Source organism: Rana temporaria, chromosome 8 (assembly GCF_905171775.1).
Source record: "Rana temporaria chromosome 8, aRanTem1.1, whole genome shotgun sequence".
NCBI lineage: Eukaryota > Metazoa > Chordata > Amphibia > Anura > Ranidae > Rana > Rana temporaria.
Genome location: NC_053496.1, coordinates 100300600 through 100315716, shown reverse-complemented (window position 1 = coordinate 100315716; position 15117 = coordinate 100300600). Strand labels below are relative to the sequence as shown.

The 15117-nt window shown below is 41.5% G+C and overlaps 1 protein-coding gene across 8 annotated transcripts in view; it reads left to right on the top strand.

Annotated features, from left to right (window-relative positions):
- The window catches only part of GBF1 (golgi brefeldin A resistant guanine nucleotide exchange factor 1), a 273421-nt gene that overhangs the window by 213315 nt on the left and 44989 nt on the right, over positions 1 to 15117 (top strand). For all 8 annotated transcript variants that reach the window (XM_040362371.1, XM_040362370.1, XM_040362369.1 and 5 more), the window contains 6 exons: positions 3947 to 4040; positions 4977 to 5153; positions 5265 to 5329; positions 7695 to 7815; positions 11226 to 11297; positions 12091 to 12185. In XM_040362371.1, coding sequence (XP_040218305.1) covers positions 3947 to 4040; positions 4977 to 5153; positions 5265 to 5329; positions 7695 to 7815; positions 11226 to 11297; positions 12091 to 12185 — 624 coding nt within the window. The remainder of the gene's footprint in view (positions 1 to 3946; positions 4041 to 4976; positions 5154 to 5264; positions 5330 to 7694; positions 7816 to 11225; positions 11298 to 12090; positions 12186 to 15117) is intronic.

Sequence of the window (15117 nt, the reverse complement as noted above, 5' to 3'; positions counted from 1 at the left end):
AAATCCGGTCTGAATTTTTGCCTGAACTTGCACCTGTACTGGACCCAAACACACAAAAAACTTTTTGGATTGCAGACCGCGGCCGCCCTGGACATGTGTGAACCGGCTCCATTGAGAGCCGGTCACACCCCCATTTGTGAACCTTGCCTAAAGTTTTACCTGGATTATGGTCTGTTATTTGCTTACCTTCAACACTTGACCAACTAGTACTTTATGCCGTAACTAGCTGCATCATGTATACCATGCCTGTATGTGTGTTTTTATTCATTAGTGGGACAATATTCAGACAACTTAGGCACCACAGGCACATTTGAAGTATTCTCTTGGTGTAATTCAAAAGTAATGTTGCAAGAGAAATTGCCTGGTAACTTAGAGCTTATAGTTGTAGGTTTTCCTATGTCATTGTTTGCATAATGCCAGACCCATTAACACAAATGATTTGGGTTGTCGTTTGGGACTGTGGTTTCTTTGTCTTTTACTGAATTCAGCTAATAACACGGGTTGGTTTAATAAAACTGCACATGGCAAAATTGGATGATGGGGTAAACTGCTCTCTGTATTTGAAGACCACACTAAGCTCAGCAGGGCAATAACTTCTCTGCAGGATGTGGAAACTGTGCAAGAAGATTTGAACAAATTGGGTGGGGGACTGCATGGCAAATGAGGTTTAATGTAGAAAAATGTAAAATAATGCATTTGGGTGGAAAAAATATGAATGCAATCTACTCACTAGGTGGTGAACCTCTGGGGGAATCTAGGATGGAAAAGGACTTGGGGGTCCTAGTAGATGACAGGCTCAGCAATCAGTGGCGTCTCCAGCTTTAATATTAAGGGGGGTCACATGGGGGGACAGGGACAAAAGTAGGGGGGCCAACTTTAAAATGCAAATATATATATATATATATATATATATATATATATATATATATATAATAATCTCCTGAGGCCCTTTACTACGATCCCACTATGGGCCCTTTCACATGTTCTGCAGTGAGCTCCCTTCCTACTATACTGGGGCCCCCCAGGGTGGCAGAAAACAAGAGATATATGTCACCAGCACACCAAGAAAATATAAGAGTCCAAAGCAGTGGGAGAACTATCAGGGTTGCAAAGGTTGTCTTGCCACCGGGCCCTGGTGTTCTGCCACAGTGGGGATCCCCAGCTGTCCTGTCCCTGCTATTTACAGTGCTGGTCTGGCGTCTGTCTCCTTGGCAGCGGCGGCAGTCTATTAGGACCTAGTGCTGGTGACATTATGGGTGCATGCAGTGGAAGGCTGGCACTATTGGTTATAGAGAGCCGAGCCCCCAGCTGGTCACCTAGCAGCAGTAATGCTGTATAACCTTCTCTGTTGACATGCTGATTGGCATGTGATCCAGGTGATGCTCCCAGTCAGATCTAATAAACACAGTATTTATTAGCATCAAGAGTACAACCACATAAATATAATCAACCGTATGATCAGCAGCCATGTGGGCTCTATGCCTGTAAAGTGTGGGCTTTGATCAATAAAATCACTGATATTTATGACTAGGATTTGACTAAGAGCATCACCTGGATTGCATCCCGATCAGCATGTCAGAAGGGTCCACTGCTGCTAAGCAACCTGCAGGGAGCTCAACTGTCTACAACCAATAGAGATGGGCTCAGGTGTGTTTGAAATCCCACATGCCCGGTCACGCCAGGAAGCCGACACTCCACAGTGCTAATCAATGTATGGGCTGCCTAAGAGCGAAGACCAGCCATAGACGGTTTAGATCTCAGCTGGTTCAGCAGAAACTGGCTGAGATTTGAACCATTAATGAGCAGATTCTCTTATAATTATCACTAGTGGTTGCTGTATAGTCACTAGTGATAATCACTGTTTGTCGGGAGAATATAATTGCTGGGCAGGAGGGATATTCCCCTGTCACCACTGTCTGTTGATGGGGGAATCATGCAAGGTTCTTTCCTGCAATCTGTGGATGCAGGAAAGAAATTTGCACCATATATTATCTGCCTAACTGAAAGTGAAAGTAAATTGTGAATGTTTTGAAAGAACAGGAGAGGGGAGGGAGACAGATGGGGGGGAGAGAAGGGATGGAGATAATGTAGTTCAGTGATTACAGTGTACTGCAGTCTGCAGTGCACACACTTAAACACGGCCCAGGCTAGAATATCTGGTTGTGTGAGCGCTCGCATTATGCAGTGTCGGCGAGCACAGGGAGGGGGAGGAATCCCCCGCAGAGCTGACTGGGGACGCTCTCCCTCTCGGGGACCAAAATTGCACATGGTGGGGCACAGCATGATGTTGGGGGGGTCAGGGCCCCCTCTGGCCCCCCCCTAGGGACGCCTCTGTCAGCAATGGCATGCAATGCCAAGCTGATGCTAAAAAAGCAAACAGAATGTTGGCATGCATTAAAAAGGGGATTAACTCCAGAGATAAAGCGATCATTCTCCCACTCTACAAGACTTTGGTCTGCCTCACCTGGAGTATGCTGTCCAGTTTTGGGCACCAGTCCTCAGGAAGGATGTACTAGAAATGGAGTGAGTACAAAGAAGGGCAACAAAGCTAATAAAGGCTAATAAAGGGTCTGGAGGATATTGGTTATGAAGAAAGGTTGCGAGCACTGAACTTATTATCCCTGGAGAAGAGGTGCTTGAGAGGGGATATATTTCCATTTACAAATGCCATACTGGTGACCCCACAATAGGGATAAAACTTTCATGGAAGGGGGTTTAATAAGACACATGGCCACCCGCTAAATTTGGAAGAAAAGAGCTCTACCTTAAACTGCGTAGAGCAGGGGTGTCAAACTGGCGGCCCTCCAGTTGTTGCAAAACTACAAGTCCCATGAGGCATTGCAAGGCTAATGCCGCGTACACACCATCACTTTATGTGATGGAAAAAAACGACACTTTCTGTGAAGTAAAAAACGACGTTTTTGAAACTTCAATTTTCAAAGACGAAGTTGCCTACACACCATCGTTTTCTCACAATGATCTTGCAAAGTGAGGTTACGTTCCACCACGTTTTACCATTGAAGCTTGCTTCTGGGCATGCGTGGATGAAAAAACGTCTTAGAAAACGACGTTTTTTGCTACACACGGTCAATTTCTGTGAAGTAAAAAGTGCACTTTTGAAAAACGACACATAAAATTGAAGCATGCTTCAATTTTTTTTGGTCGTTTTTTACAAGACATAAAACGACGTTTTCCCCCACACACAGTCAATTAAAGTGACGTTTTTAAAAACGTCATTTTTTTTCATCACATAAAGTGATGGTGTGTACGCGGCATAACAGTTACAAGCATGACTCCCACAGGCAGAGGCATGATGGGACTTGTAGTTTCGGAACAGCTGGAGGGCCGCCAGTTTGACACCCCTGGCGTAGAGGGTTATTTACTGTAAGAGCGGCAAGGATGTATAAACCCTTCCACAGGTTATGGTTTCCAAAAACTATTCAATAAGCACCTAAAAACGACCGCAACATACAGGAATATACAATGTAATACTGACATTATAATCACACACAGGTTGGACTTGATGGACTTGTGTCTTTTTTTTTTTTTTCAACCTCACCTACTATGTAACTATGGTGCAGCTGTGCATGATAGCCAAACTGGAAGCTGGTTTCTAAGCAGAGCTGCACCAGATTTTGCACCCTCCAGTTTTAGTAAATTAACCCCAGAGTGTATATGTGTGTGTAATATATATGTAATTATTATATATAATTATACACACTGTTTTCAGTGGTGCTTCAGCAATTTTATTATTCACACCATTGTACCTCTGTGTATAGTATATACTTTCAAAGAATGGTGCCCAATAATAAAGTTAAAATAATTGGGTCTCTTTAATGTAATAGGGAAATGGATGCCTTGATCTTAAAGACCCTGTGAAGGAACAGGGTGGGTTATATAATGCTTTTGTATGCCTGCCACTGACTTAATTTTGTATTTATTTTAGGAAATGTGCAATGATATCTGCTCACTATGGATTAAGTGATGTTTTTGACAACCTCATAATTTCCCTGTGCAAGTTTACAACTCTTAGTAGTGAGGTGAGATTTTCACTGTTACATGGCATGCTTTTGACTACTTTGGGGTTTTTATTCCAAGTAATTTATATTTCAGTTAGTGAGTTCAGTGGAACGAGTTACCCCTTGGCTTGTGTCTCTTGATGATTCTGTTGGTGAGATCTCCCTGCTGTAGCTCCTGGCTCTGTATGCCACACATGCCTGTACATTCTAAAGGTCTACATCCACCTTCAATTGTTTTCGCTTCTCCTTTTGCAAACTCCATAATAAAAAATAAACAAATCTAATGGGGTAGAGTGACATTCTCTTGTATGACTTCTCCATTCACACCTAGGAGTTCCAGAACTTTTTTTGGGCTACAGGCGTCGTCCTGCGAGTTTGTTTGCATGATTATGCCGAGATTTGTCCGGTGACAATCGTGGAAAAATCTTGCCGCAATTGTGGAGGGGATGGGGCATTGAAAGTAACGGGATTGCAAGCGCGTCCCATGCCGATTCGCTCCGCCCCCACCCCTGATCAACTAGGTGTGAATGGAGCCTTAGGCAGGTGTGTTGGCCTGGAAATCCCGGTCCAGAGCCATAACTCTCCATCATTGCACAAAAGCTGAATTATAATTTTTGGTTGTACGATTCCTCTAATATACTGAAGCAGTTGGCATATATCCTGTCATGTATTTTATCCAAATGTTCATGCCTATTTTCATGAACTGCTACTACTGCTCTTCATCCTTGTGCATGGTCACATTTAGTTTTCATTGTCTTTGCGGTTTATCATTGTGTTCTTGAATGCCTTCTTTCAACTCAAAATTACCATAATAGTTCTGATCAAGAACTCCTACACTGTATCTAATATCTTTTATGATTGTCTTGCATTTTTTGTAGGTTTTATTGAAGAAGCAGTGTATTGTAGATATGTTTTAATGGTTGAATTTGCCAGCATTTAAGTGTTTGTTTGGTTTAGGCTGTAGAGAATCTTCCTACTGTTTTTGGAAGCAACCCAAAGGCCCAGATAGCTGCCAAAACTGTTTTCCACCTAGCACACAGACATGGCGATATTTTGCGTGAGGGCTGGAAAAATATCATGGACTCTATGTTGCAACTCTTCAGAGCTGAGCTGCTGCCAAAGGCTATGGTTGAGGTAAGGTACTTGAGCTAAAGCTTCTATTCTGTGATTGCTATTGCAGAGTGAAAATGATTAAGAGAATAAAAACCTCTTTGACATTATTATTTGACTTGTAAACCTTTTCAGGTTGAAGACTTTGTTGATCCAAACGGCAAAATTTCTCTTCAGCGGGAAGAAATCCCTGCAAATCGGTGAGTGGAATATTTTTGAAGGTGCAGAGTTGCATGAAGGATTCAGATGCTTCCTTTATAAGATGTCATTAAAATTTTACATTTTTATTGGGTTGGTCCCCCCAGTAATTCAGTTGTTGGTGGAGTCTGGTGGGCTGAGTTGCCTTAATTCAGTTTCCCTTTTGGGATCAATAAAGTATTTTGAATCTTAATTTGCTTAGGAACACTGATGCGACAGCTCCATTCTATAGATCAGGGGTCTCAAGCTGGCGGCCCTCCAGCTGTTGCAAAACTACAAGTCCCATGAGGCATTGCAAGGCTGACAATTACAATCATGACTCCCTGCTCTAGATTCTGTATTGCCGTAAATCTCGAGATATTCTTCTCATCCTCCCATGTTCCTAGAAACCTATAATACCTTGGCAACCCCGTATCCGTGCGATTCGCTTGTGTTAGTCACAAAAGGCCATCTGTACCTTAGTATTCAAGACTTGAAACGTTACAGCTGGCATGAAAGGTGGATTGAATGTTGTCCAGGGCAGAACTTCTTGTTTAGGCCTTTTTTGCTGTGTGTACATTTCAGGTGTGATCCATTGGCATGGAGATTTCCTCAGCTGGTAGTACCTGGGCAATTGGTCCCTACACCCGGAGGTGTTCCAAGACCTGTTGCAGGTAGAAGAACCCAGATGTTGACCTCCAGGAAATAAACTGGACAATTTTGTCCCCATGTACAGGAATCCACATACGGAAGCATTGCATGATCTAGTGGTTCCATGGGATCAGTATACCCTGAAGTATGCCTTTCCTTACCTGAAACTTTTCTCGTCTGCTTTGCAGGATCAAGATAAAGAGAATTCCAGTAACCCTGCTTGCTCTGTACTGGTTTAGATGGATGTGGTACACACCAACCTAGTTATATTCTTTGACTCTATGGGCTCTGCCAGATCATCACCATCTTCTGTGCTGAGAACCGATGTGCCATTGTTCCTGGCGTTATAACAGCTTGGCCATTAAAGGCCAGGTTCTGAGGGGCAAGGGCATCTGAGTCTGATTTCTCCAATGCTAAAAGTTGGGTAGGAAGCCTACTTCTCACGAAGTCTATTATTAGACTTAGAAGGCATACATCGCTTGGTGTGAGTCTCGTAGCTTTAGGAGTTTCTCTGTAGAATGACTTCTCTTTTTCCAGACAGTGGGTGTGAAACAGAGTTTGATTCACAGTACTATCGAGGGTCAGTTCTCTGCTCATTAATTTTATTTTTTTATGGCCAGTGATCTCACGTTTTAAGTCCTTTTACAGACCCCCCATTGCTCTATAACGATTGCTTGTCATTGTAAGAAATGTTTACATTCCTTTTGACAGCAATAAAACTGATCAAATGATTTTTTTTTTTTTTTTAACTCTGTAAAAATATTTTTTTTAAAGCGCACTTGTCACCTTGTGCTCACATGCAGTGGCAATCGCACACGTCAGTTCTGCACCCATATGTAAACCGTGAGGTATCACAGATAGAGCGAGAGCAATAATTCTAGCACTTGACCCCTCTGTAAATCTAAACTGGTAACCTGCTTTTAAAGCATCGGGTATGGATAATTTAAAGTACCATGGTTTGTATCCATTCCATGAGCACACGCAATTTTAAAGCGTAACACGTTGGGTATCTATATTTACCTAGCATAATATAGTCTTATTTTATATCATTATACAAAATTTACTTTTTTTTTTCTTCCATTCATTAAAGTGGCCTTTTTTCCCCAAAAAATTGCATTTGAAAGACAGCTGCGCAAATACTGTGTGACACAAAATATTGCAATGACCACCATTTTATTTTCTTGGGTCTCTGTTTAAAAAAAATGTTTGGGGGTTCCAAGTAATTTTCTAGCAAAAAAGTTGATTTTTAAATGTATATGAGAAGTGTAAGAATTGACCTGGTATTGAGGTAAAGTATACCCATCATGAGAGGAACATGAAGGCTGCCATTTGTTAACGCCTCTTCTTCTGAATATGATGGTTAGCAGATTACAGACCTGAAATAAGTGTGCAGGTAAGGATTTCCGCTTTTTCTCTGACTCTTGGTCTTGCATATCTGTCTGGGTCAGAGAGTCAAAATGTAAAAACGCATTCAGATTAAGACAGCTAGGCAGCTAGCATGTTCAGCAATAGGTAGCATTCCTATTTCCATATCCCTTACTTTGTTTTAACCCACCAGAAATCCTAGCGTAATCAGACTGTGCTTGCATGTCCAACCTTCCTCCAGTTTCTGTGGACATCTGTAAATACTAGTCTGGTTAGTATGGTTAGCTTAACTGTAGTGCTCTTTTAAAAGTGTTTTTAAAGAATACTCTTATCCTGTGATTGAGTTCAACTTTTTTTTTTTTCTTTTCGTAGTGGGGAGTCGTCTGTCCTAAGTTTTGTCAGCTGGCTAACCCTGAGTGGCACTGAGCAGTCAAATCTGAGAGGACCTACTGAAAACCAAGAATCCAAGAAACTAGCATTGGAGTGTATAAAGGTATGTCAAATAAGAACATGAGGGCAATTTAACAATAAAGTGTTTGACCCTTTTGGGCAGTATTTGCTCATTAGAAAGTCCTGTGCATAATTCATGAAAGCATTCCGTCAGTTTTTTAAGTTACAGATTTAAGCCCTGTACACATTGGTCGAATGTCGGGAGACAACGGCCGGTTAAAAAAAAAAATTGTCCGACATTCGGCTTGTGTGTATGTTGAACTGTTCGACAGACGCCGGCCAGCTTCTTTTGGACATGCATGCTGGAACACCAGCAGCCATCCGACTCCTGATCGGCGCTCTAAGCCAATGACTAAGAGCGCTGATCGGAGTGTAACTGCAGGGTGGTCAGAACACAACAACTTTAACACAACCGGGTTTAGTATTTCTTATTTGGACCACTTTAACATTGTTTAGCTGTGGCTGCTACGAATTTGAAAAGAATTGCTGTCTTTTTTTAGATAATGAAACTGGTAATTTAAAACCAGTTTATAGAGGCGGGCCAGAGTTATGGCCACATAAATGGTTATAAGTAGAGTTGGCCACATAAATGGTTATAAGTAGAGTTGGGCTGAACACCCCCCAGTTTGATTTGCGTCAGAACTCTTGAACATCACAAAAGGTTGGAGCCGGATCGCGAACCCTATTAAAGTCTATGGGACCCGAACGTGGAAAATCAAGTGCCCATTTTGAAGGCTTTAAATTCATGTTATTGGGGGACATGTATCAATGCAAAAAATAAATTTGTTAAAATATTGTTTTTGAAGGAGCAGTGATTTTAATGATGCTTAAAGTGAAACAATAAAAATGAAAAATTCCTTTAAATATAGTGTCGGGCGTATAGATTTTCCCTTCTTTATTTAGCAAACAAGGGCTTTGGGAGCCAGTCTATATGATGAGGCCACAATTTAGTGCCCTCGGAGCAAGATTTATCAGAAAGGGGAGGGGGAGCTGGTTGCTTAATTTCATTGTTTTGTTATTCAACTCTTTAATTGAATTTTTTCATGTAAAAAAGTAGAAAACTGAGCCAATTTGACATACCCTGGCTTGTTAACATATACAAAAGAAAACCAAAACAACAAAACTTCTATGCACAATCGGTTCACCACAGGAGCAAAGTGTTTGTGTTTGTTTCATTGGTTGATAGTATGCAGTCCACTAGTATCCTAATAACCAATGAACAGGGCTGAGTCTAATGTGGATGTGTAAAGACTAGTTTCCCATGGGGTCTGCCTGCCTTTGGAAGTGATCGCAATGTGTGGATTCAATGTCCATGAGGCAGCCCAAAAGCGGCAATGGAATCCTCACCCACTGCAGTCCATTGTCTATCACAAAGCTGGTATAACAAAGGGATAAGGTATATCAGGGCTAAAAATTTCAAGTCCTGAGCCACTAGCCAGGCCTTAAGTTACTCGCCACTAGTTGCACCACCCAACCCCTCCCCAGCCCGACCCCTAAGTCCACCCCTAAACACGCCCTTGTAAATTTCTCTTGAAAATACACTTAATTGTTTTAAGGAGAATTAAGTTCCAAAAAAAAATTTTAACAATATTAACTTAAAACATATCGGTACCCATCAAATGCAGCCTCGCTGTGCCCCATCAAATGCAGCCTCGCTGTGCCCCATCAAATGCAGCCTCGCTGTGCCCCATCAAATGCAGCCTCGCTGTGCCCCATCAAATGCAGCCTCGCTGTGCCCCATCAAATGCAGCCTCGCTGTGCCCCTTCACTCCAGACTCACCATTGCCTTGATGCTGGTTCACACACACAGCGGGCATCTCCCACTGTGTTACGGAGCTGGGTCTGTGTTTGGCGGCTCGGTGTAACAAGGTCCCGCCCCCCTAGACCGACTTGTGTGATAGGCCGATCACTGAATCAATCTACTATCACACAAAGCAAGTCTAGGGGAGTGGGATATTGTTAGCCGCCAAACACAGACTCAGCTCCGTAACACACCGTGGGATATGTCCGCTGTGTGAGGAGGAGACGGCTGCAGCTTCAGTCCAGCCATGCCGCTCTGTGTCCTCCGGCTGACCGTTTCCTGGCTGATCACTTCAGCCAGGAAACGGTCAGCCTGCTCCGTCCCTGAACCTCACTCGCCCTGCACTAAATTCCACTCACAAAATGCGAGCAGGCGAGTAGAATTTTTGAGGGCTGGGGTATATGGTACAATTGTATGAAAACGCTTCTCTTAAATTATTTGATCAACTGTGTGGGGAATTTGATCCCCCACGTCATATTTTTTTCTGACATGCCACCTAGTCTCAAACTTGTTCATACATTGCAATATAGCAGGTCCACGATTGTCTCTATAGTTGTGGTGATACTAAAAGTCTTATTTACCAATTTCATTCCACTCTTTACGCTAAGTTTCAAACATTGGTGGTGGTTCTGGCTAAAGAGCAGTGGTCCACAGATTTGGGCCCTTTAACAGAACACCAGTGGGAGATGGCGTTTGAACTCACAGGTTAGCTTGCCACACTCCATAAAAACTTTTGCTTGGCATCGTAGAGAGAATTCCTTTTGTCCTAAATGTAACAGTGGCCCTGCCACCTTGATCCACATGATGTGGATATGTCCAGAACTCCAGATACTGGAAAGAGGTTCTGACTATTATAAGATCCATCTTTCAGGTTACCTTAGCAGAAGATCCAGGGATATGTTTGTTGAATATGTTGGTTGAGGCTACTTTAACAGAAAATATATGATGTCCCTATCACTCGAGTGTCATTTGAAGGATGCAAATGAATTGCTCAAAAATGGTTAACCCCCTATTATGGAGGAACTGAAAACACAATTCATACTATATCTGAAGAGAAGCTAATCTACCAACACAAATTGCCCAAACAAATTTGAAAGAATTTTGGAATAGGTGGCTTGCTAGCTTAGATGGCCAAGCAGAGAGCTTGTCTATTCACATCACAGAAAGTTTTTGTTTCTCTGCTTATACGGGGGGGGGCTGCCTTTCCTCCAATCATCTCGCACTGTGTATGCTCAGACTCCCCTCCCACTGCTGAATGAGTAAACAAAATTTGTAACAAGACGTGCACTTTCTAAATGTAGAAAGCTGAAGACAGCAGCTATATAAGTAAAAGGCATGTAGGAAGATTTGTTTCAAATCGGTTTATCATCTGAGGCTGTTCACTTCACTGGGTATAAGTGAGGGTTTGCATCCATTTTAACAGTCCACCACTTTATCATTGATAAGCATTCCACAGTAGAAAAGCAGTTTTAAGAACTAGCTTGTAATAGTAATATATATATATATATATATATATATATATATATATATATATATATATATATATATATATATATATATATATATATATATATATATATATATATATATATATATATATATATATATATATATATAAACAATTTTTTAATTTTGCAACCTTTTTTCCATAGTTATGTGATCCAGAGAAACTCATTACAGAGAGCAAATTTCTACAGCTGGAGTCCTTGCAGGAATTAATGAAGGTAAGTAATTCCATATATAAAAAAAAATGTTTCCATTGGAACATTCCCAGTGCCTCGGTTAGCCCATCTCATGAGCAATGACCGCTTTGACTTTCCTGGGATCAGAGCACAGTGGAAATGCCACTAGTCCATAGTATTACTGTGTTACAGGGGTTGATTAACTTATGGCATGGTTGCATTCCGTACCATGTTTAATTCAAATTATGGCTTTATATAAACAAATGTAATGAAATTTTCAATAAAAATATTCAACTTTAATATTAGGCATTAGGGGCTGTACGTTGTTTGCAATCGGTTAGCAGGGCAGGTGAGATCATAAGTCTAAACGACCCCTGATTTCTCATTAGAGGACCTGTCTTAAAATTGTTATCATATAGGGGACTTTTTGTCCCCATGTGACAGTTTTAGTGAAAGTAAAAAGTCAAAACTATAGTAATACCCAAGCACTTCAAAACCTCATATTTTTTATACTTTTTTTTGGTCGCTTTTCCTCTTCATAAACGCACACAAAAAATAACTAATTACGGATATTCTGTGAATGTAGGCTGCCATATATAATTTTTTGTTTTTAATTTAACTATATAACTATTTTCTATATACTGTACAATGAAATAATGTAATGCCTGTACAGATGTATGCAGCACAGTGGTTAGCACTTCCCCCTAGCAGCACTAGGGTCATTGGTTTGAATCCCAACCATGGCACAGTCAGGTTGCATGTTCTCCCTGTGCCTGTGTGAGGTTAACTGCTTGTGTCTACTGTATTCCTATGAAATGTGTTTATTTTTATTTAGGCTTTGATATCTGTGACTCCGGATGAAGAAACATATGATGAAGAAGATGCTGCGTTTTGCTTAGAGATGTTGCTGAGAATTGTTCTTGAAAACAGGTGCATGAAAAATCATGGTTTGAAAAAGCCTATGTTTACAAGCATGTAGTACAACATTGAGACATTGTGTAAAATCGACATAATAAAGAATGCATAGATAGGTAAAAAATCACAAACCCCATGTTTTATTCACAATAAAAAATAAACTGAGCATAAGTACAATTTTAAGAAAAAAGGTAATTTAGAATCGATGGTAGCAACATGTGGAACAGGGCCAGGTTTACCACAGTGCAGCATACCCTCTTCTTCTTCTTTTAACAAAACTTTGTAAACATCTGGGAACTGAAAAAAACAGTTGCTGAAGTTTTGGGAGTGGAATGTGGTCCCATTCTTGCCTGATTATAGGATTCTGACTGCTCAAGAAGTCCTGATTTTTTTGTTGTATCTTTCATTTTAAGATGCACCAAATATTTGCAATTGGAGAAAGGTCTGGACGGCAGGCCAGTTAAGCACCTGGACACTTTGACTATGAAGCCATGCTGGTTTATCATTGTCCTGCTGAAATATTCAAGGCCTTGGCTGGAAAGACGACATCTGGATAGAAACATACAGGTGAAACTCGAAAAATTTAAATATTGTGCAAAAGTTCATTTATTTCACTAATGCAACTTAAAAGGTGAAACTAATATGAGATAGACTCATTACATGCAAAGCAAGGTAGTTCAAGCCGTGATTTGTCATAATTGTGATGATTATGGATTACAGCTCATGAAAACCCCAAATCCACAATCTCAGAAAATTAGAATATTGTGAAAAGGTGCAAAATTCTAGGCTTAAAGTGTCCCACTCTAATCAGCTAATTAAGCCATAACACCTGCAAAGGGTTCCTTAGCCTTTAAATGGTCTCTCAGTCTGGTTCAGTAGGAATCACAATGATGGGAAAGACTGCTAACCTGACAGTTGTGCAGAAAACATTGACACCATCCATAAGGGAGAGCCTTAAAGGGCAATTGCAAAAGAAGTTTGATGTCCCCAAAGTGCTGTATCAAAAGTACATTGATAGAAAGTTATGTGGAAGTGAAAAGTGTGAAAGAAAAAGGTGCACAAGCAGCAGGGATTGACCGCAGCCTGGAGAGGATTGTCAGGAAAAGCCCATGCAAAAGTGTTGGGGACTTTCACAAGGAGTGGATTGAGGCTGGAGTCAGTGCATCAAGAGCCGCCACACACATACGGATCCTGGACATGGGATTCAAATGTCGTATTCCTCTTGCTAGACGACGTCAGAAGCGTCTTTCCTGGGCTAAAGAAAAACAGACCTGGTCTGTTGCTCGGTGGTCCAAAGTCCTCTTTTCTGATGAGAGCAAATTTTGCATCTCATTTGGAAAGCAAGGACCCAGAGTATGGAGGAAGAATGGAGAGGCACACACTGCAAGATGCTTTATGTCCAGTGTGAAGTTTCCACAGTCTGTGTTGATTTGGGGAACCGTGTCATCTGCTGGTGTTTGTCCATTGTGCTTCATTAAGTCCAGGGTCAACGCAGCCGTCTACCCGGAGATTTTGGAGCACTTCCTGCTTCCTTCCGCAGATGCGCTCTATGGGTATGCAACTTCTTTTTCCAGCCGGACTTAGCACCTGCCCACACTGCCAAAAGCCCCAAAACCTGGTTCAACGACCGTAGGATTACTGTGCTTGATTGGCCAGCAAACTCGCCTGACCTGAATCCCATAGAGAATCTATGTGGCATTGCCAAGAGAAAGATGAAAGACATGAGACCGAACAATACAGAAGAGCTGAAGGCCGCTTTTGAAGCATCCTAGTCTTCCATAACACCTCAGCAGTTCCACAGGCTGATCACTTCTATGCCACGCCACATTGAGGCAGTAATTGCTGCAAAAGGGGCCCAAACCAAGTACATATGCATGCTTATACTTTTCAGAGGTCCGATATTGTTTTATGTACAATCCTTGTTTAATCGATTGTAATCTAATTTTCTGAGATTGTGGATTTGGGGTTTTCACAAGCTTTGAGGATTTGGGGTTTTCACAAGCTTTAAGCCATAATCATCACAATTATGACAAATCACGGCTTGAACTATCTTGCTTTGCATGTAATGAGTCCATCTCCTATATTGGTTTCACCTTTTAGTTACTTTAGTGAAATAAATGAACTTTTGCATGATATTCAAATTTTTCGAGTTTCACCTGTATACTGCTCTAAAACCTGGATATAGCTTTTAGCATTGATGGTGTCTTTCCATGTGCAAGCTGCCTATTCCGTATACACTAATACACCTCCATACCATCAAAGATACAGGCTTTTGAACTGAGCGTTGATAAGCAGGAAGTTCCCTTTCCTCTGTAGTTCAGAAGACACGGCACCCATGGTTATCAAAAGGAATGTCAAATTTTAATTCGTCTGACCAAAAGAACAGTTTTCCACTTTGCAACAGACCATTTTAATGAGCTTTGGCCCAGATAAGACTGTGCAGTTTCTGTATCTCGTTCAGATATGGTTTCTTCGTAGCATGATAGAGCTTTAACTTGTGTTTTTGGATGGCATTGCGAACTGTGTTCACAGTATTCCTGAGCCCATGTAGTAATGTCTATCACAGAACCATGCCTGTTTTTAAAGAAAAAGTTCACCTTTAGCACGTTACCTGTTCCACCCCATGTTCCTTCATCTGCAAGATGACATAATGCAGCAGCATCCACACACCCTCCCCCACCCAGCTAATATGACCCCAGTTCTGATGGGCAAAGGGGCAAACAAGGATATGTGCAGGCACCCGACATGGTCATCCAATGGCGTCATTGGTTGTTGGGCCGACGATGGTTAGAAGGTTGTAACTATGCACAATAAAAACCTATAGCTTTGTATAACTAAAAGGCTTGATCAACCTGGCTTGTATACAGTTTTTGGGCAATTTCTAGGCATTTTGCCAAGGTTCCCCTGAAGAAGCCTGAAGGCACCAGAGAGTACCTGGGCACCCTTG